The 22,900-nt window shown below is 40.0% G+C and overlaps 1 protein-coding gene across 1 annotated transcript in view; it reads left to right on the top strand.

The window, feature by feature from the left end:
• The window catches only part of LOC136886518 (tetratricopeptide repeat protein 28), a 396,667-nt gene extending 373,882 nt beyond the window's left edge, over positions 1-22,785 (top strand). Inside the window, exons 24-25 of the mRNA XM_068230732.1 lie at positions 9,714-9,821; positions 20,258-22,785. Of these exons, the coding sequence (XP_068086833.1) occupies positions 9,714-9,821; positions 20,258-22,173 (2,024 nt within the window). The 3' untranslated portion in view covers positions 22,174-22,785. The remainder of the gene's footprint in view (positions 1-9,713; positions 9,822-20,257) is intronic.
• The last annotated feature ends 115 nt before the right edge of the window (positions 22,786-22,900 follow it).

Genomic DNA, 22,900 nt, shown 5'->3' with positions numbered 1-22,900 from the left:
ACCTCCCGAGGACATGCAGCTCTCTCTGTATGAATGATGTACTGATGATGGCTTCCTCCCGGGTAAAATATTCCAGAGGTAAACTAGTCTCCCGTTCGGATCTCCAGGTGGGGTCTGCACAAGAGGGGAAGATGGATACTGACATTCTGCGAGCCGGAGCGTGGAATGTTAGAAGTTTGAATCATTGTGGTAGGTTAGAGAATCTGAAAAGGGAGATGGATAGACTAAAGTTCGATGTAGTTGGTAAAGTGAAGTACGTTGGCAGGAAGAACAGGACTTTTGGTCAGGCGACTACCGAATTATCAACACAAAATCAAACAGGGGAAATGCAGGAGTTGGTTTAATAATGAATAAGAAAATAGGGCAGGAGGTAAGCTACTATGACCAGCATAGTGAAAGAATTATTGTCGTCAAGATAGACACCAAACCAATGCCCACCACAATAGTGCAGGTATATATGCCTACTAGTTCAGCGGATGATGAGGAAATCGAAAGAATATATGAAGAGATAGAAGATTTAATACAATATGTAAAAGGTGACGAGAATCTAATTGTCATGGGAGACTGAAATGCAGTGGTAGGCCAAGGAGGAGGAGAAGGTAAAACAGTAGGAGAATTCGGATTGGGAAAAAGGTCCGAAAGAGGAAGTCAGCTGGTTGAATTCTGCACTGATCATAATTTAGTCCTTGCCAATACTTGGTTCAAACACCACAAACGACGGCTGTATACGTGGACGAGACCTGGAGACACTGGAAGGTATCAAATAGACTTCATTATGATTAGGCAGAGATTCAGAAACCAGGTGTTGGATTGCAAAACTTTCCCAGGAGCAGACGTGGACTCTGACCACAACTTGTTGGTCATGAAATGCCATCTGAAATTGAAGAAATTGAAGAAAGGAAAGAATGCAAAAAGATGGGATCTAGACAAGTTGAAAGAAAAGAGTGTGAGGGATTGTTTCAAGGAACATGTTGTACAAGGACTAAATGAAAAGGCTGAAGGAAACACAATAGAGGAAGAGTCGATAGTCATGAAAAATGAAGTCAATAGGGCTGCTGAAGAAATGTTAGGAAGGAAGAAAAGATCAACTGAGAATCAGTGGATAACTCAGCAGATACTAGACCTGATTGATGAGCGACGAAAATACAAGAATGCTAGAAATGAAGAGGGCAGAAAAGAATACAGGCGATTAAAGAATGAAGTGGATAGAAAGTGCAAGGTAGCTAAGGAGGAATGGCTGAAGGAGAAGTGCAAGAATGATATAGATGTTGATTATAAATGTCCAGTAACGGACCATTTATATTGGTATTATAAATTTACTCATTTGGAACAAATATTTCTGATTCCCTATGGGAATCAACATCTATATCATCTGATGGCCAAGCAGGCATCAATTTTTGGTAGTGAGACAATGTCTCTCATAGTGCATTGGCACTTCCGGTGGCTACGCCTACACAGTGGCCTTGCGTCTTGGTAGGTGTGCTAGGTACCAACTGATGAGCCCAGACTAGCACACGGGGGTGAAACGCTGGCAACCAGGAATGAGTTAGCTGGAAAATTTATAATGTCCAATAACTGACCATTTACATTAAGTGCAAGGATGTCGAAGGTTGTATGGTCCTGGGAAAGGTAGATGCTGCATACAGGAAAATCAAGGAAACCTTTGGAGAAAGGAAATCTAGGTGCATGAATATTAAGAGCTCAGATGGAAAGCCACTTCTAAGGAAAGAAGAGAAAGCAGAAAGATGGCAGGAACATATCCAACAGTTGTATCAAGGTAAAGATGTAGATAATTTGGTTCTGTAACAAGAAGAGGCTGTTGATGCTGATGAAATGGGAGACCCAATTTTGTGGTCAGAGTTTGACAGAGCTGTGAGGGACCTAAATAGGAACAAGGCACCTGAAATTGATGACATTCCCTCTGAATTACTGACTGCCTTAGGAGAAACCAGCATGGCAAGGCTATTCCATTTAGTGTGTAAGACATATGAGACAGGAGAAGTCCCATCCGATTTTCGGCAGAATGTTGTTATACCTATTCCCAAGAAAGCTGGTGCTGACAGGTGTGAAAACTACCGCACCACTAATTTAGTATCTCATGCCTGCAAAATGTTCACACGTATTATTTACAGAAGAATGTAAAAACAAGTTAAAGCTGAGTTGGGAGAAGATCACTTTGGCTTCAGAAGAAATGTAGGAACACGTGAAGCAATCCTGACCTTACGTCTGATCTTAGAGGATCGAATCAAGAAGGACAAGCCCATGTACATGGCATTCATAGATCTAGAAAAGGCATTCGATAATGTTGATTGGACCAAGCTATTTACGATTCTGAAGGCGATTGGGATCAGATACCGAGAACGAAGAATTATCTACAATCTGTATAAAAATCAGTCTGCATTGATAGGATTTGAGGGCTTTGAAAAAAGGGGAGCAGTCCAGAAAGGAGTGAGGCAAGGCTGCAGTTTGTCCCCCCTCCTCTTCAGTGTTTACACAGAACAGGCAATAAAGGAAATCAAAGAGTATCAATAATTTAACTATGAACCATAAAACTAAATATATGATAATAACTAAGCCGAGTATAAAAATATTAATCATTCAAGGATATATATTAACAACACAGAAATAGGTGAGGTCGATCACTTTAAATATCTGGGTCTAATAGTAGATAAACATTTAAGCTGGGTAGAGCATGTTGATAGCTCCAGTATCTGGGCTTTTGAGAAGAATAAGATATATTGTCCGTACTACTTACAGTATATTTATTACTCACTCATTCACAGTCACTTACAATACCTAAACGTAATTTGGTTACGTTGCAGAAAGACAGTCCTTCATGAACATATGGTAATACAAAATAGAGCAATCAAAAATATCTATAATCTTCCTTTTGACACACCCACTAGAGTTCTATGCGCTAATAGTAAAATTATGCCCTTATATATGTGCACTGCTTTTAGATCATCAATATTCATTCACAAAATTAAACTAAACAGTGTCCTGCACGATAGTAACTACACTCTGAATTCAGACATTCATAATTATAACACACGACAAACAGGTGACATAGCTCTCTTTCAAATACGCTCATATAAGTATGGCAACTGTAGCATTAAGCTCTCAGCCATTCAATCATATAAACATCTTCCAATCTGTCATCTTTCAAAATTAAATTAAAGAAAGTGCTATGTAGACGACTTTCTTGATAAGACTTTGTGTAATGGTAATGTAAAGGAAATATTTAAAGTAATGTTCATTATAACTAATTTATGTATTTATTTGCAGCCAATGTGTATGTATTATTTTAATTTTAGACGCTAATCAAATTGTATTGTACAATTCCTGTATACGAACCTTTGGCCCGTTGGAATTAATGAAAAGAGGAATTTGGAAAGGGGATCACAATCCAAGGAGAGGAAATAGTGGAATACTGTGTAGAAGGGATACTGACTGGAGGGTGATTGGGGATTTAAATGAGACTATGGGAAACTGGGAGTGAAATTTCTAGATCCTAATGGGTGGGTAGGAGATAGGGATCTGCGCTCAGATGGCCTTCATTTAAACCGCAGTGGTACGTATAAGTTAGGAAATCTGTTTGGAAGGGTAATAGGGAGGTACATTCAGGGAAACGGGATGGCCTAGGGAGCGGTGATAAGGGAACAGGGAACTCGAAATCAAGTAGGGATGACATAAAATTGTTAGTGTTGAACTGTAGAAGTATTGTAAGGAAAGGAATAGAATTAAGTCATTTAATATATATATACAGTATTTACCAGATATTGTAACAGGAGTTGAATCATGGCTGAGAAATGATATAATGGATGCAGAAATTTTCTCACGGCACTGGAGTGTGTTGATATAGATGTTATTCCCATAGGGAATTTGAAATATTTGTCCTGAATGAGTAAATTTATAATACCAATATAAATGGTCCGTTATTGGACATTATAAATTTTCCAGCTAACTCATTCTTGGTTGCCAGGGTTTCGCCCTCGTGTGCTAGGGTGGGCTCATCAGTTGGTATGCACTAGCCAGCGTATTGGTAGGTGTGCTAGGTACCAACTGATGAGCCCACCCTAGCACACGAGGGCGAAACCCTGGCAACCAAGAATGAGTTAGCTGGAAAATTTATAATGTCCAATAACGGACCATTTATATTGGTATTACTGGAGTGTGTATCGTAGAGATAGGATAGGAAGGGTGGGAGGGGGAGTGTTCATTCTGGTGAAAGAAGAATTTGTAAGCTACGAAAAAGTTAAAGATGAGACACATGAAATTCTAGATGTAAGGCTCATTTCTAAAGATAATAGGCAACTTGATATATTTGGAGTGTACAGATCGGGAAAGGGTAGCACTGACGCGGATTCGGAATTATTTGATAGGATAGTCAGCTATGTGGGAAACGACATGGAAAGAAATGTGATTGTAGCGGGAGATCTGAATTTGCCAGATGTCAATTAGGAAGGAAATGCAAACGACAGGAAGCATGACCAACAAATGGCAAATAAGTTAATATGGGAAGGACAGCTGATTCAGAAAGTGATGGAACCAACCAGAGGGAAAAATATCCTGGATGTCGTGCTGATAAAACCAGATGAGCTCTATAGGGAAACTGAAGTAATAGATGGTATTAGTGATCATGAAGCTGTTTTTGTGGTAGTTAAAAATAAATGTGATAGAAAGGAAGGTCTTAAAAGTAGGACTGTTAGGCAGTACCATATGGCTGATAAAGCAGGCATGAGGCAGTTTCTAAAAAGTAATTATGATCGGTGGAAAACGGTAAATAAAAATGTAAACAGACTCTGGGATGGGTTTAAAGAAATTGTTGAGGAATGCGAAAACAGGTTTGTACCATTAAGGGTGGTAAGGAATGGTAAAGACCCACCTTATTATAATAGAGAAATAAAGAGACTAAAAAGGTGGTGACTGGAAAGAAATAGAGTTAGAAATGGCTGTGGAAGTAAGGAGAAATTGAAGGAACTTGCTAGAAAATTTAATCTAGCAAAGAAGGCAGGTAAGGATAACATGATGGCAAGCATAATTGGCAGTCATGCGATTTTTAGTGAAAAATGAAAGGGTATGTATAGGTATTTTAAGGCAGAAACAGGTTCCAAGAAGGACATTCCAGGAATAATTAATGAACAAGGCGGTGTGTATGTGAGGATCTTCAAAAGGCAGAAGTATTCAGTCAGCAGTATGTAAAGATTGTTGGTTACAAGGAAAATGTCGAGATAGAGGAGGAGACTAAGGCCAAAGAAGTAATAAAATTTACATATGATAACAATGACATTTACAATAAGATACAAAAGTTGAAAACTAGAAAAGCGGCTGGAATTGATCAGATTTCTGGGGATATACTAAAGACAATGGGTTAGGATATAGTACCATATCTGAAGTACTTATTTGATTATTGTTTGGTCGGAGGAGCTATACCAGATGAATGGAGAGTTGCTATAGTAGCCCCTGTGTATAAAGGAAAGGGTGATAGACATAAAGCTGAAAATTACAGGCCAGTAAGTTTGACATGCATTGTATGTAAGCTTTGGGAAGGCATTCTTTCTGATTATATTAGACATGTTTGCGAAATTAATAACTGGTTCGATAGAAGGCAATTCGGTTTTAGGAAAGGTTATTCCACTGAAGCTCAACTTGTAGGATTCCAGCAAGATATAGCAGATATCTTGGATTCTGGAGGTCAAATGGACTGTATCGCGATTGACCTGTCTAAAGCATTTGATAGGGTGGATCATGGGAGACTACTGGCAAAAATGAGTGCAATTGGACTAGACAAAAGAGTGACTGAATGGGTTGCTATATTTCTAGAAAATAGATCTCAGATAATTAGGGTAGGTGAAGCTTTATCTGACCCTGTAATAATTAAGAGGGCAATTCCTCAAGGCAGTATTATGGGACCTTTATGTTTTCTTATATATATAAATGATATGAGTAAAGGAGTGGAATCGGAGGTAAGGCTTTTTGCGGATGATGTTATTCTCTATAGAGTGATAAATAAGTTACAAGATTGTGTGCAACTGCAGCGTGACCTCGAAAATGTTGTGAGATGGACAGCAGGCAATGGTATGTTGATAAACGGGGTTAAAAGTCAGGTTGTGAGTTTCACAAATAGGAAAAGTCCTCTCAGTTTTAATTACTGCGTTGATGGGGTGAAAGTTCCTTTTGGGGATCATTGTAAGTATCTAGGTGTTAATATAAGGAAAGATCTTCATTGGGGTAATCACATAAATGGGATTGTAAATAAAGGGTACAGATCTCTGCACATGGTTATGAGGGTGTTTAGGGGTTGTAGTAAGGATGTAAAGGAGGGTGCATATAAGTCTCTGGTAAGACCCCAACTAGAGTATGGTTCCAGTGTATGGGACCCTCACCAGGATTACCTGATTCAAGAACTGGAAAAAATCCAAAGAAAAGCAGCTCGATTTGTTCTGGGTGATTTCCGACTAAAGAGTAGCATTACAAAAATGTTGCAATGTTTGGGTTGGGAAGAATTGAGAGAAAGAAGAAGAGCTGCTCGACTAAGTGGTATGTTCCGAGCTGTCAGCGGAGAGTTGGCGTGGAATGACATTAGTAGACGAATAAGTTTGAATGGCATTTATAAAAGTAGGAAAGATCACAATATGAAGATAAAGTTGGAATTCAAGAGGACAAACTGGGGCAAATATTCATTTATAGGAAGGGGAGTTAGGTATTGGAATAACTTACCAAGGGAGACATTCAATAAATTTCCAATTTCTTTGAAATCATTTAGGAAAAGGCTAGGAAAGCAACAGATAGGGAATCTGCCACCTGGGCGACTGCCCTAAATGCAGATCAGTATTGATTGATTGATAACCTTTAGATTTGCCGATGATATTGTTATTTTATCTGAGACTGCAGAAGATCTCGAAGCTGCTCAATGGTATGGACGAAGTCTTCGGCAAGGAGTACAAGATGAAAATAAATAAGTCCAAAACGAAAGTAATGGAGTGCAGTCGAAAGAAGACAGGTGGTGCTGGAAATATTAGATTAGGAAATTAAGTTTTAAAGGAAGTAGATGAATATTGTTACTTGGGTAGTAAAATAACTAACGATGGCAGAAGTAAGGAGGACATAAAATGCAGACTAGCACAAGCAAGGAAGAGCTTTCTTAAGAAAAGAAATTTGCTCATTTCAAACATTGATATAGAAATTAGAAAGATGTTTTTGAAGACTTTCGTGTGGCATTGTATGGAAGTGAAAAGTGGACGATAACTAACTCAGAAAGAAAGAGAATAGAAGCTTTTGAAATGTGGTGTTACAGAAGAATGTTGAAGGTGAGATGGATAGATCGAATCACGAATGAAGAGATACTGAATCGAATTGGCGAGAGGAGATCGATTTGGCTAAATTTGACGAGAAGAAGAGATAGAATGATAGGACACATCTTAAGACACCCAGGACTTGTGCAGTTGGTTTTTGGAGGAAGTGTAGGTGGTAAGAACGGTAGGGGTAGACCAAGGTTTGAATATGCCAAGCAGATTAGAGCAGATGTAGGATGCAGTAGTTACATAGAAATGAAAAGGTTAGCACAGAATAGGGTGGCATGGATGGCTGCATCAAACCAGTTTATGGACTGATGACTCAAAAAACAACAACTCCTGTATTGTTTGTAGTTGTGGCAGTGTTGTTATTAGAATTATTGAATAAATGTGTGATTATGGGGAAGCAGCCATATGCACAAAGCCGAGGAATCGGACCGAGCGAATTGGTGCCGTGCCGTTAGGGGTACGCTGCGGGAAATAGTGGGTTTGAACCCCACTGACGGCTGCTCCGAAGATGGTTTTCCATTGTTGACAGTAAAATCAAGGCTTCAGGGTAACTGCTTTCAACTAACCTTTGACAGAGTGTTTCGCAGACAGGCAAAATCTGCCACTGCTGCTTCTTTGAATCGATATAAATTTTGTACTGATGGACAAGCCTCTGTAAATCAGTAAGATAGGAGGGTTCACCTTGCTATACATGTTCTTATAAATTTTCCAGTGTTCTCACACTGAATACGAATACATATGAGAGGAAATTATTTGTAGATTTAGATTCCCCTCAGTTTCCCTGGACATGGAGCTTGTATTGCCTAAGACATGTAAGTTTTGACCATTTGTATCTCCTGATTTTTTATTTTGTAATGTTGGCAGGTATGCTTTATTAGCTTTCTTATGTGAGGGATATTGTGACTGATTTTCTTTGGGAATTAGTTCCAACTGCCACCACACTGGAGCAAGAAATACTTTATTACCTTACTTATGTGAGGGATATTGTGACTGATTGTCTTTGGGAATTAGTTCCAACTGTCGCTCTGGAGCAAGAGATACTTTATTAGCTTACTTATGTGAGGGATATTGTGACTGATTGTCTTTGGGAATTAGTTCCAACTGCCGCCACACTGGAGCAACAGATACTTTATTAGCTTACTTATGTGAGGGATATTGTGACTGATTTTCTTTGGGAATTAGTTCCAACTGCCGCTCTGGAGCAAGAGATACTTTATTACCTTACTTATGTGAGGGATATTGTGACTGATTTTCTTTGGGAATTAGTTCCAACTGCCGCTCTGGAGCAAGAGATACTTTATTAGCTTACTTACGTGAGGGCTATTGTGACTGATTGTCTTTGGGAATTAGTTCCAACTGTCGCTCTGGAGCAAGAGATACTTTATTAGCTTACTTATGTGAGGGATATTGTGACTGATTGTCTTTGGGAATTAGTTCCAACTGCCGCCACACTGGAGCAACAGATACTTTATTAGCTTACTTATGTGAGGGATATTGTGACTGATTTTCTTTGGGAATTAGTTCCAACTGCCGCTCTGGAGCAAGAGATACTTTATTACCTTACTTATGTGAGGGATATTGTGACTGATTTTCTTTGGGAATTAGTTCCAACTGCCGCTCTGGAGCAAGAGATACTTTATTAGCTTACTTACGTGAGGGCTATTGTGACTGATTGTCTTTGGGAATTAGTTCCAACTGTCGCTCTGGAGCAAGAGATACTTTATTAGCTTACTTATGTGAGGGATATTGTGACTGATTGTCTTTGGGAATTAGTTCCAACTGCCGCCACACTGGAGCAACAGATACTTTATTAGCTTACTTATGTGAGGGATATTGTGACTGATTTTCTTTGGGAATTAGTTCCAACTGCCGCTCTGGAGCAAGAGATACTTTATTACCTTACTTATGTGAGGGATATTGTGACTGATTGTCTTTGAGAATTAGTTCCAACTGCCGCCACACTGGAGCAAGAGATACTTTATTACCTTACTTATGTGAGGGATATTGTGACTGATTGTCTTTGAGAATTAGTTCCAACTGCCGCCACACTGGAGCAAGAGATACTTTATTAGCTTACTTATGTGAGGGATATTGTGACTGATTGTCTTTGGGAATTAGTTCCAATGCCGCCCACTCTGGAGCAAGAGATACTTTATTAGCTTACTTATGTGAGGGATATTGTGACTGATTGTCTTTGAGAATTAGTTCCAATGCCGCCCACTCTGGAGCAAGAGATACTTTATTAGCTTACTTACGTGAGGAATATTGTGACTGATTGTCTTTGAGAATTAGTTCCAATGCCGCCCACACTGGAGCAAGAGATACTTTATTAGCTTACTTATGTGAGGGATATTGTGACTGATTGTCTTTGGGAATTAGTTCCAACTGCATTGTATGTTGTGCTTTTAGGATTTGACTTGATGGAAGTGGGTCAGGACGAAGTGACTCTCCGCACGGGGAAACAGGCAAACCGTCGCAACATCCAGTTTGTGCTGCAAGCCCTGCTGGCGCTCTTTGGTAAGTTTATCTCATTCACTATAGCTTTAAGTTGGATGATTAGCACATTGCTTTTGTTTTCCTCCTGGAGCTTCTTGCCACATCGTGTTGTAGGAGCGGCGCGATGCTAGGTTTTAGAATTTCAGTACCCCTTTACAAGTTCATCATGCCCCGAGCATCAGCTGCGGTGGGGAGCATGTTTTACAATCTGTTCAAGATGCTCATCTCGTAACTCTTCTTCTGTAACCTTGTGACTCACCAAACTACATTTACAATAACTCACTGAAGTCAAGCTTCCTAGTATTACCATTTCACCCTTTTCTCGGGCAAAGAATCCCAGCCAGCTTCTCAGGGTATTTGTTTATTCAATCATGGGATCAAAGAAGACTCAATACGCCCAGTACGGTGTTACCTAACTCTTCAGTTCACTCGATGGACATCTCTATCCGACGTATCAGTAGATCAACAGAGTAATTCAAAATGCATTCTCCTTAACTCTGTTATAGCTTGTTCTACCATAACAAGCTACCTCCAGTGATTTTTATCAACTAAAAATATTTATTAAAATAACCGGTGAAAGGAATGTAGGAAGACAAAATTATGATAACATTATCGAGAATAAAAAAATTGATAAATTAATATTTACAGTTGATGTGAAATTCTCATCTGAATATAATTACATTCTCTTATATCTTCAAAGTCCAATCCTTCTCTTTAATACAGTTGACATCTAAATTACTTGCTTAATAACACTGATAAACTGTTAACTTGACAACCTTTCCGAATTGTTTCGTGGGACCTTTTATTTCATGATAAGCTTTGGACAACTCAATAAGTTTCTTGTTTAATTTAAGCAAAATCTGTTGCTAATATCCTACATTTATTCTATCATTCATCGTATATCCAAAAGTCAAATACTTGTTCAAATAAGTTATTCACAACCTCAAAATATATCCTACATAACTTTAATTGATTGAAATATGACTAAAATTTTGTAGCATAGGGATTACTTCCTTCTGAACACATAATTCATTCATATGGTCTTATATATCTGCATTGATCCATTATACTAATAAAATCATGCCTTGATTCAATTATAAGGCTGTAGCTATCTATACTAAGCTTAACTTTATTATTTCCAAGTGTAATAATATTTATTGTGGTAGGGATGTGAGCCTCACATAAGTCCACTCTTATTGCGATCCCAGCAACATAACCTCCATCTCTTCTCCATTCGCGACGCATAATCTACTCTCATTTACTTCATATATCAGCTTCGTAACTTCATAAATATACATTTTAATTTGTGAAAAATGAAAACCTATAACCTGTTTTCCCATCTTTGAACGGGTCAGGGATGGAATCAGTGAAGCCCCCATCTAGGGGTGAGGGTAGGAATTGTGCAGGCTGCCGAAGCCTGTCGCACTCCTCTGGGCCAATGATTAATGACTGACAGTTGAAATGAAATGATATTGGAGAGTGTTGCTGGAATGAAAGATGACAGGGGAAAACCAGAGTGCCCAGAGAAAAACCTGTCCCGCCTCCGCTTTGTCCAGCACAAATCTCACATGGAGTGACCGCGATTTGAACCACGGAACCCAGCGGTGTGAGGCCGCGTGAGCCACTTCTTATTCTCATTACCTCTTAATAATGGCCTCCCTCGATGCACTCTTTTCACATATCCCCATATTACTATATCGGATCTCATCTTACCATAACCTTCATCCTATCATATGACATTTCAATAACAATCAACATATGGATCTGTCATCTGCATTAATATCAAGCTATGACTTGGAATCTTCATTATTCTAAGAACATTCAATTCTTAACCACTCAGTTCTTAAAAAGAAACATAGTTTTCAATTGTGGCATAACACTACTTGGATCGTTATTCGCTCTTTTCTTCTTGGATTTAGGTTCTTTGCTTATATATTCATAGGAAACTATCTACTCCCTATAAATCAATTCATATTGAGGTTATATGTGAAAGTCTAACACTAATGGTGAATTTTCACAGATTAAAATGACACTAGAAATATATATAGAATACTAATGAACTCAAAACATTATTTCCTATCAAAACCTGTAAAGATTTCTAAAACAAGAAACTTATCTCATGACCTCCGCCTGTAGGTTGGTCTAGATGTGGTCCATTCTCCTCTGCTGCTGGTGGGTAGGACCCTCGTGACTGGCGGCTGGTTCTGCCATCACCTCTGGTCTCGGCTGCTTATGGCATGACGTGGATAATTCCAGGCCGTCCCTTGCCCGTCTAGTGTAATGCCATCTTCTCTTGCATGATCACAGGAATAGAAAATACATATGATATTACCTGATTCATAATGATGTTCTTAAAGCCTGGTAAAATTACAATTTGTCTTTTCTTTTCAAGGTTGATTAAGTTGATCTTTATATTCTCTCTCTCAATTCTTTATAATGCTAGTTTTGGCTTCAATATTTGTTTAAAGTCGGTTTGTTTTGAGTAACTTGTTGATGTTATTTGAGTAATGGAGCCATGTTCTGCTTTGTTCGGTTGGTAGTATATCACCTCGTATTTGACAAAATATTTCGCTCGGTTGATATTTCTTTCTCCACATCACGAGTCTTGCTGCTATACTCTTCTCATATAATTCTCTTATTTTCTTGAATTTTTACTTGTTTAATTCCAACTCTTGCTTGTAATGCATCCATCTGCCAAAATTGCATTCGTCTGTTCTCATTGTTGGCTTGGCTCATCAATCCAAGTTCCATTTCTTTGTCTTTTCACTGCCACAATGATTATCTCTATTCTGATATCGGGTCAATCTAGACTTATATGACATACTGTGGGTCCATTCCTTCTACTTAACCTCACGTTTATTCTGATTCAACCAGAACCTTACCTTAAAAATAGTGCAATGGTACACCGTAGATTCATCAAAGACCCTAAAGGTAGATTTAGGAATTCTCATCCTACTTTATTAAAAGATTTCTGAGTACCTGGAAAAATTGTTCTGCTACGAATGCATAGCAGTTGGAGTAGATTAACGTTTATGTAAAGTAATAGTTGGTTACGGGTAGAATAGAAGCAGATGTACATTTGCAGTTTTCCAAATAGCCCACCCGACCATGACCAAAGATACTTTCGCAAGATGCAAAGTCTGGCTGTGAAACAGAATTTTAAAACTGATAGAAAATATAAGACCAAGATCATGATTCCATGCCTTACGTACTCGTTTGGGTTAAAGCTGACTGTGCATCTTGATGGAACTGAGTTTTCAAAGGAGGAAGAATAACACGTCAAGTTGCGATTGTTTGTCTTTCTTTCTATAATCTATTGACACTACAGCATAGCTCATGGCAAGAGGTTCATTAGTATGCAAACCATCTACGAATTTTGAATTAACATTTGGCTGCCGACATTATCAGTCTTGTCTGGCGAGTGTTCCGTGCCTCCAAGTCTGAACATCACCCGTTTTTTGTGAGAAGTGTGACGCGTTTTGAAGCAGGATGTCACCCCTGACACTTACTCTCTCCTCAGCTGGTATACAGTACAAGGAACGGGCTGGAGTGGACATAAAACATCAACTTACGCTCATTGCCAGGGGATTAATTAACTTTACCAAACAGAAACTTTTCAGTAAGATTTAAGAAAAATGTAAATATGACATAGAAGCTTTAGTAAACACATGCTTCATCAGTAGAATATAGTAAAGAGTTATCTTTGATAAATAACAAATAGGGGAATACATTCATTAATCTGGTAGAATCTGAGTGAATACTAAGAAATAATAAAGTAACAGGGATCGCAAAGTGCTTAATAAGTTGTGTATGATTCGCAGTAAAGATCCTTGAATTTCAAATGGCCTCAAGTTTCCTGCGAGGTCTTCAATAACTTCATGAATAATTTCCAGGAAGGAACATAAGGGAAAATGAGAAGGGAAATAAACAATTGCACAAGGAAAAATGTGAAAAATAAGCTCACAGCATCACCTTAAGTTCATGAAAGTTTAAGTAAGGTCCAAAAAATTATAAAGTAAATTTTTTAAAGTAGAAAAAAACCATAACAACTCCAATCCACAAACCCAAATGAAGGCTGCATAACACCATATCAGCAATAATCCCAAGATAATGCTAAAAATAAAAAAATAATCATGCACCTATGCCAGATACATCCACATCACAGCAACATCACAACAACAGTCCCCAGAAACATCAAAAACCATTGGCCAGAAATCAATAAAAGAATATAGATGACCATGACACAAAGGATCCACCTACGGACAACGATGTTAATAATTGCAAAACCAAGGAACTCAAGGCTATCAAGGCAAATCCTAATTCATTCACAATTTGTGATAACAACACTGTAATTCATAATTCAAAGTCTAAAATTCCATCATTTGCTCCATCTTCTTCTTCTTCTTCTTTTATGACCACATAGGATCACTTTAGTCAGTCCGTCGTTCAGGTCTCTTTGAAGGGATTGTTCGGGCTTTGCGGTCCTCCCAGTACTTCTTCAGACGCTCCGATCTTCGTGCCCTTTCCTCACTTGAAAATGTGCGTGTTGTTGGTTTGTTTTGTGTAAGGGTAAAGCGGAGGTTTGTATTCTTGAGTTTTGTATTCAGTTTTATCTTATTTGTGGTGTTTTCTGTTGTAAGGCCTATTTCCTTCAGATCCTCTCTTACTTCTCTGATCCATTTACAACCTGTCGTGGTATTTTTTGAGACGAGATTGTGTTGTACTAGTTGTTTCACAAGTCTCGAATCCTGCATTCTCATGATATGTCCAAAGAATCCCAGTCTTCTCTTACGCATGGGTTCTAGCTCTTTGTACACGACTTTGTTAGGAATTAACCGCCACTGTCCATCTTTCTGGTATTTTTGTTGATGCAGGTTCTTCCAATAGTCTGTCAGTCTTTGATTGTTTATTCAGGTAAAAGAGTGTTTCTGCTGCATATGTAGCTTCCGGTTTTAAACTGTCTTGTAGTGTTGTATTTATTGATAGACATTTCTTTTTGTAGATGAGAAAATGAAATGAAAACCTACAACCTGTTTTCCAGTCATTGACCGGGTCAGAGATGTAATGAATGAAGCAGATATAGGCTGTTAGTACGATGGGGTCACCACTCCCAAAGTGATTTATTAATGAATGATAGATGCTATGAAATGAGAATGGAGTGTGTTGCTGGAATGAAAGATGACAGGGAAAACCGGAGTACCCAGAGAAAAACCTGTCCTGCCTCCGCTTTGTCCGGCACAAATCTCACATGGAGTGACCGAGATTTGAACCACGGTATCCAGCGGCGAGAGGCCGACGCGCTGCCGTCTGAGCCACGGAGGCTTCTTCTTTTTGTAGATATGCCATGTTAATTTTTGTGCTTTAGCTAATCTATTTGTTCTTATTTGGATTGAGATTTTTTCATTTAGGTTATGTGTTATCACTTTGCTCCATCTAATGATGGAATTGTATTTTTTATTGAATTAGGAGGATACATTTAATTCTTCCTTTGTAAAGTGAAAACCGTCAATACGGAATGATTCTAATATCTTGTAATTCAAAGTACTAAGTACCTCAGGGGTAACAGAAAATATAGAAGGGAAAGCTTGACATCCAAAATTAAGTGGAAAGAAATACAGCAGAAGTCCGATATAACAAGAATGGCATATAACGAGAACCTTGTTACAACAGCAGTTTTTGTCTGTCCCTTCAAAATTCCTATATTAACTCTTTCCCGCGGATTGCGTAGTAAAGCGTACTGGTGTCGCACGTTGTCTCCCGTGGGTTGCGTAGTAAAGCGTACTCGACTTTCAAACCAACTTCCTCTGCCATGTGCTTGTATACGTTTTCTTAGATAGAACAGACAGCTGACTGAATGTAAACACATTGCAGCAACATGGCTGCTCATAACCAGTTGAGTGCGGAGGATATTTGTTAAAAATTAGATCAACATGTTGTCAAATGCGATGGTAGCGAGTTTGAAGTTGTAGGTATGATAATAAAAATGGTATGGGAAGCAGTTGGGACAGGATATGAATCTGAGGGGAATCAAGTTATGGCACAGAACAGGAAATGTCCATTCAGGTACTGTCTCCTTTTAAAATATTAGGCCTACTTGTAAAAAATATAATTATCAGTTTTAATTCTTTAGTTAATTCTGTTTCGGATTATGAGCCTCTACTTAATTACATAATATTCCAACTAATGTCAATTTATCTTCCAATCCCATTCAGTGAAAAATTGTTTATAGTTTGTATGTCCGAGAGGAAGTACGATTTGCTATCTAAATATCTTCATCCGACTGATCCCGAAAATGAAATAAATTGGGAGATTCAGGGTGAATTCCTGCGTTCTCTGCATTGCCAAGAAAATAAGAGCCCCATCAGGTCCAGCAATTCAGACTGACTTCAAGAACAAGCAATTTAAGATTATGCACGATATTGGATGCTTCTTGATGTATCATTCTGAACGGGGGGGGGTCCTGCGTGTGATTACGTGATCTCATTGTATCATTTTAGAATAACTATAGTGTATTTTCCATTCTTACAAAATTTGAAAGTGATATCTTAAGTGGTTTTTACAGAATAAATTATTCAGTGAAGGTACTCCACAACTATACCTGACAAGCAAATTATTACTCTAGGTTTCGCCCAAGATATTCCGTGGGAAAGGGTTAAACTGGGTATTATCCTTTGGTTACAGCGAGAGCTCTATCAGTGACACATCCGTTATTACGAGCGACTAAGCTTGCACGATGTTTTCTGTTACCGGCATTTATGCACCCCGCGATTATATTGCATGCGATCATCCTCGCTCTGTCCAGAAGCGAACTCTCTCGTCGACATTCGAAGGCGATGTCGGAGTTGATTGTCGACTGCTGCTCTGTAAAGAAAACTGGAAGTGAAAGAGGAGAACATGTTTTCGTAATAAATGCCTAATAACGTGTCCGATAGCAGTTGTTAACTCTTAAAAATAAAAGCAGAAGTAAACAATCGCTTAATTTTTATTCGAAATAGTGCAATTAAGTAAGAATGGGATACACCTCACGAGATGGCAGAATGCATCATTGATTTCAGAGGTTAAATTTATATTTTCTTGTATCTGATTAAATTTCGGAAAGGCTATTTATTGCCATGAAAATTTATAGCAAAAAGGTTATCATTTCTCTACTGTTGCTTGAAGTATGTTTTCTTGACCCATATAGTACAGTTAAGTTTGGTTAGGTGACGCTGTTTGAATAAGAAAACTGATCTTGATTAATTAGTTTCATTTTCCGTATTGATAGTTAACATGTAATATAGATAATATAATATATATAAGGTATTGATAAGGTGGAACCTTTTCTTATCTATATTACATTATATAAGAAAACTTGCCACAAAATGCGATCTATCGTTTTCTTGCTATGTACACTTGCAAGCTTTCCCATCGATGTCCAAAGGCGATGTCGCAGTCGTCTGCTGTTCCGTGAATAAAATCATAAATGAAAGGGAAGAACATGTTTTCATAATTAATGCATAAATAACATGGTCGATAGCAGTTGTTAACTCGTTAAAAATAAAGGCTGAAATAAACGATTGCTTAATTTGAATACTCTACACGACATTAAGTAAGAATGTGATACGCCTCAAAATATGGCAGAGCGCATCACTGATTTCTGAGGTTAGATTATATTTTCTCACTTCTGGTTAAATTTCAGGAAGGCTATTCCCATTTAAATTTATTGCTAGAAGGTTATCACTTTTTTACTGGCGCTTGATATACTGTAGTTTTCATGGTGCATACACGATTAAGTTAGGTGACGCTGTTTGAAGAACAAAACTGGAACATTTGCCAGAGACGCCTCTGCAGTGACACTAGAATTTTTTTCAGAATGACATTAAATGTACACTTTCACTTAGTATTGGATTTCGAAAAATAACAAACGAGCAAGCCGTAGTGTGAATATAATCCATGAAAACATAAGTTTTGAACAAACTGATAGCTGTTTCCTACCGATTTTATTGTGTATGGGTTTTTTCCGACTCAAAAAATCGGATATAATAACAATCTGTTATAGCGAGTAAATTTTTCGCCGTTATGAATTCTTGCCATGACGGACTTGTACTGTCGATTAAAACAAAGTTATGAAACTAAAGTTACGTCAGTCATGGAGGTTCAAAGGGGCTCTTCTTACACAGACAAGCTCATTGTTTAAAATGTAAGAATTTAGCAGGTTAGAGCCACGTCGATTCACCATAAAACATTCCATAACAGTTCAAAATTACCTCAGCTATCATATGCCATAATACGACATACGTGATTATAAAATGTCTTTAGTAGAATAAGAAACCACAAGCCATACAGAATATTAGAGGGGAACATCCACACATTTTTGAAGTTTAAAGGAGAACCACAGGATATTACATATTACTAAATTTGAAATCATTAGGAAACCAAACAGTAAGGTTAACGCAATTTGATAATGGCTCGCGTCGCTTCATGACTCTATTTACTTGCATGAAGCAGAAGTTAACACTGATACACCATTTAAAGTCAGCTTCAGATTCTGAAATAAACCAAAAATTGTAGCAGTAAATTTACTAACTAAGTCAGTACTGTGTAAACAGAAATACATACGAGTTTCTCCTTCAGAAGAGCAGTCGCATCATCGTCGGAGCGAGGCAGGCACGTCTGATCCTCACGACGACAGACACGGTCTCTGCTCCAGGCATGCGGACAGAAACACCGTGTGAGAATGGACAGACAGACAAGAGAATGGAAAAAGGAAGCGGTTATCTACTGTTAAGGTCGGATGCTTTCCTGGACCTGACACCCACTTTGGAAAGTCTAAGGGTTTGAGGATAGGAACGTGGTGCCTGGTGTGAATGGTGACGGGAACATCCATGTTCAGGGTTTTGTGATACTGCTAGTGTACCGTATTGCTAGTAGAAAGCTGGGTAGAGTCTACACTGAAGCTGGTAGAATATTGTCGTGAAGACCTTGTATCGAGTAAGACTGCTGCTTGTGGATGTCGATGGCAGGTCTTACAGCAGATGTGGAGGTCGGTGAGGTTCTGTGGGCTTCTTAGAAGATCCTGAATGACAACGAAGGAAGATGGAATGGTTGTTTAAAATGTGATTTTTGATACGTGGTAATGAGTGGTTGTTGCTGTAGGAGGCGCAGGCTATAGAGGTAGAACAAATTCATTTGCCCCAGATGGCTAGGCTGAATGGTAAAGATTGTTTAATGTCATATGGGTGAAAACTGTTATAATGGAGATTCTGGTGATGGTAGGAGATATTACATGATATCAGTTTCATATCAGTACCAATTGTTTAATCGAGCTCTCCTATTCAATACATTGCTGTTGTTTCTACATTATCAACTGTACGTGTTTCGGTGGATTGGATCTTAAAGGTGCAGTGTTGCAACAGGTCTCTTGAGCTGAACTCGTTTCTTAAAACTCCGTTGTAGTTGTGTCCCAGACATTCTATTAATCATGCATATGGAAGAATGTGACAAACTACTTACTCCACTGCATTTGACGGAGTTTTAAGAAACGAGGTCAGCTCAAGAGAGAAGATTGAGATTTTATAGTTTTAAGACAAGAGATCGAATTTTAGTGAGACCTATTGTACAAAGGTGTCGATCCTGCCATCCTTCAGGTGGAGGACAACGTCAAAAGTGAGAGATGTGGGGGAGATCTGCTAAGTGTAATTCGCGATGAGGCAGTGCAGGAATGAGCCAGGTAGGCTTGCTTAATGGTGCCACAGGCAAAAGATATCACTGAAACCTTCACCAGAGGTTGAGATGCTAGGAAATTTTTCTTGAGTTTTCCCATGAAGAGGTTGACATAAGATGGAGCCATCCTGGTGCCCGTAGCACTGCCACAAATCTGGTGGAATAATTACCTCTTGAAACTGTAGGTTAGTATGTATTGTGTGAGGCAGGGTACCGGGTTGCCATTGGTAAGCATTGTCGGTGTAAAGCAAAGAGACATCCATAGAAACTAGAAGGCTGTTTGTGGGGAGGGTTTTGGGAAGAGTGGCAAGACGTTCAAGAAAATGACCGGTGTCACAAATGTAAGAGTTAAGGGAATGTAGGAAGGGTTGAAGATGCTGGTCAACCAATGCCAAAATGGGTTCTATGTAAGAACCTTTGCTGGAAATGATCGGTTGGCCTTATAAATCTTGGGAAACGTTGAACGTGGAGTACGGGGCTGGTTTGAGATGAGGAGACATATTTGATGTAAGTGGACGTGGTTGAGGGGGACATGTGGTGGTCTCGGGGAGTTGACGTAGGGCTTCATGATTCGTGACGGCTGTGATGATGTCCAGGTTACCTCAGAGCATGACAGTAAGTATAAAAGATCGAGGAGTGCAGCTACAGGAATGATATTTGTTGTACAGTGGTCAGAGAGTGAAAGTGTGAAAATTGGCTAGACTTGTAATATTATGAATGAACAGTCACTGGATGTACTTTTTTTTTTGTTGCAGACACTCAAGAGGCACCAAAGAGTTTGAGCCTTGATTCATCGAGCTCCTTGGAGTCCCTAACATCTCTGGATGGCGACGACGATGTGAGGGCCATGCGCTCTCGGTCTCCTCCGCTGTTACCTCCGTCTCACTCGGTGATGGTAATGCCACCTCCGCCTCTGCCATTCGTGTCTCCACGCCCGGCACCTCCTCTCCTACTTCCTGGACATCGTGGGTCAGGTGGTGCCTTCACCAGTTACGTGCGCCGTCGAGGAGAACCGGATGGACACACCGCTTGTGGAGCTGAATCTGGTACTGCGGCAAAACCTGCAACACCGTCGACTAAGCCCGGGGCAGTGGTTGGCCGTCCTGGTGGGGGAGGGGAAAGCGATGCCGCTTTCACTCCCAGCCCGCCTGTGGCGCTGCAGCAACAAGATGCGTCGCCCTGCGTGGCCACGCTCACGCTGGCGCATCAGACGCGCATCCGAACGCTGTACAGTGGTGGCTGCGACGGTTCATCTCCTCCCACTGGTGAAGGACTGGCTGTTCCGGGTGTCCAGCAACATCACGGCTCTTATCACAGGCGTCCGGACTCGTCGAGCAGCGCCAGCTCTGCGACCGATTGGGAAGGGAGCGGCCATGCGACTGTCCTGCGACGCGCTGGCCAGATACAGTCTGCGCACGTTAACCATCCTTTACCACCACTGCCCCCTCCAAGGCAGGCTCCGGCTCCACCCATGGTAGAGTCCCTCGATCCATTACCTCCAGGGCCTCTGTATAGTTCCACCAACACCCTGACACCGGGCTTCGAGTCTCATAGTTCAGACTCGGACTTTGGAGCACCAGTGAAGTCGGTTTACAGAAACACTAAGCTACAGAGTGCCCCTCAAGCACAAGCTTCTATGTTGGACAGGCTCAGTGTTAGGACAGAACTGAGTAGTTTGGGTGGCACAGGTAATAGAAAGACCAACGAAGAGGCTTCTACGACGAGTGCAAGCGTGAAGGAGAACAGCTTAAGACTCCACTACTTTGGCACCGACAGTTCCGACGTTGCGGATAATCGACCTCCTAAAACTTTTGAAGAAACGCCAGATGTCATTGCCTCTAATAGCAACAGTACTAATGGTGGGCAAGCGAGTGCAACGAACAGTATACAGGACCAAATTATTGCTACGCAGCTACGGAGGCTGAACCGAGAGCTTACACCCACCATCTCAGACGTTTACCATGAACGGAATATAGGGTTAGGTCTTGCTCCTCCGTTATCTAAGCTCCTGTTACCGAGTGGAAGAGAACATGATTCAGAAGGTGGTTGCAACGAAACAAGTTTGGATAAGTTGGGTCTTCTCTCGAGCTCCTCGGATGAATCTTCGCCAGGAACTAAGCACAACGACGGAAGCTTGAACGTTGCTTCAAAATCCCTCCCTACGAATATACTGAACAAGCCATGGCTGTCATCAACTGCTCTACAACAGTTCCAGCAGAGCGGAAGCGACATGTCTACTGCAGACCTGCTTGCTGCTGAACGGGAGGGTAAACAGCGAGGCGGTTCACCGTGCAGCGAGTTGAGTCGGCGAGACGAAGGGGACGGACGCTCGATAGCGGATTCGCAGTGTAGTGCGGGCAGTTACAAAAAGCCGTGTTCTGGGGTAGTGGGTTCTCTAAGAAGCGCACCGGTCATGTACTTCAGCCAGGACGTGACCGATCAGAAGAGCCAGCAGCCGAGGGTGGTTAGTTTTTTGGAGGATGTGGCGGCACTGAACGAAGTGCAGGAGGACGTTAAAGGACGAAGTGCAAACAATCCGTCCATTGCTCCACTTCCGAGGCTGAGAGTTTCTAAACAACCCCCACCACCCATCCCTAACAGCAGGACTTCATCAACTGGCAAGAAGTTTCCCAGCAGCTTCCCACACCAGCAGCCCCCGTCTCAGTGCTAGCTGTAAGACATATTTCTGTGAGCTTGTACAACTCCAACTCTTGGAGTTTAAAGCGAGATATTTTGTTCATTCATTACATACCCCAACAATTTGTGCCGGAGACTAACATGGAACAGGTTCTTGACTGTCTTCACAGTATTGCGAGCTGGAGCCAACCCCTTTGTCGAGTATTTTTGAAAGAAGAATGTAGTCGTAGGTAATTTTGCATTAAAATGACTATCACCAATGGAATATTTGTTCACCAGAGCTCTCTAAGCACAAGAACATCACACGCATATATATAAAAAATATGTGCACAGAACAATCTCTTGACTGCATTTACATTGTTATTTTCACTAGAACGTGTAAAACTGTGATAATAATGGATCTGAGGACTTTCAGTAAAAGAAAAACATTACAAAATGCAGAATTAATAAATGAAAATGGTTACACTAAAATAACTCTCTATAATACTGGTTTATTTATTTATTTACATAGTTTACGCCCACATTGGAGCACTTACTGTAAATCAAACCCAAATACATTTATGTTAACAAAAAATTAACTGAAGATTTAGCTTGCATCATCAATCAATCAGTCACTACTGATCTGCATTTAGGGCAGTCGCCCAGGTGGCAGATTCTCTATCTGTTGTTTTCCTAGCCTTTTCCTAAATGATTTCAAAGAAATTGGCAATTTATTGAACACCTCCCTTGGTAAGTTATTCCAATCCCTAACTCCCCTTCCT

The sequence above is a fragment of the Anabrus simplex genome, chromosome X (genome assembly GCF_040414725.1).
Source record: "Anabrus simplex isolate iqAnaSimp1 chromosome X, ASM4041472v1, whole genome shotgun sequence".
In the NCBI taxonomy this organism is placed as follows: domain Eukaryota; kingdom Metazoa; phylum Arthropoda; class Insecta; order Orthoptera; family Tettigoniidae; genus Anabrus; species Anabrus simplex.
Note: the sequence above shows the minus strand (reverse complement) of the source record. Positions and strands in the feature narration are given on the sequence as shown.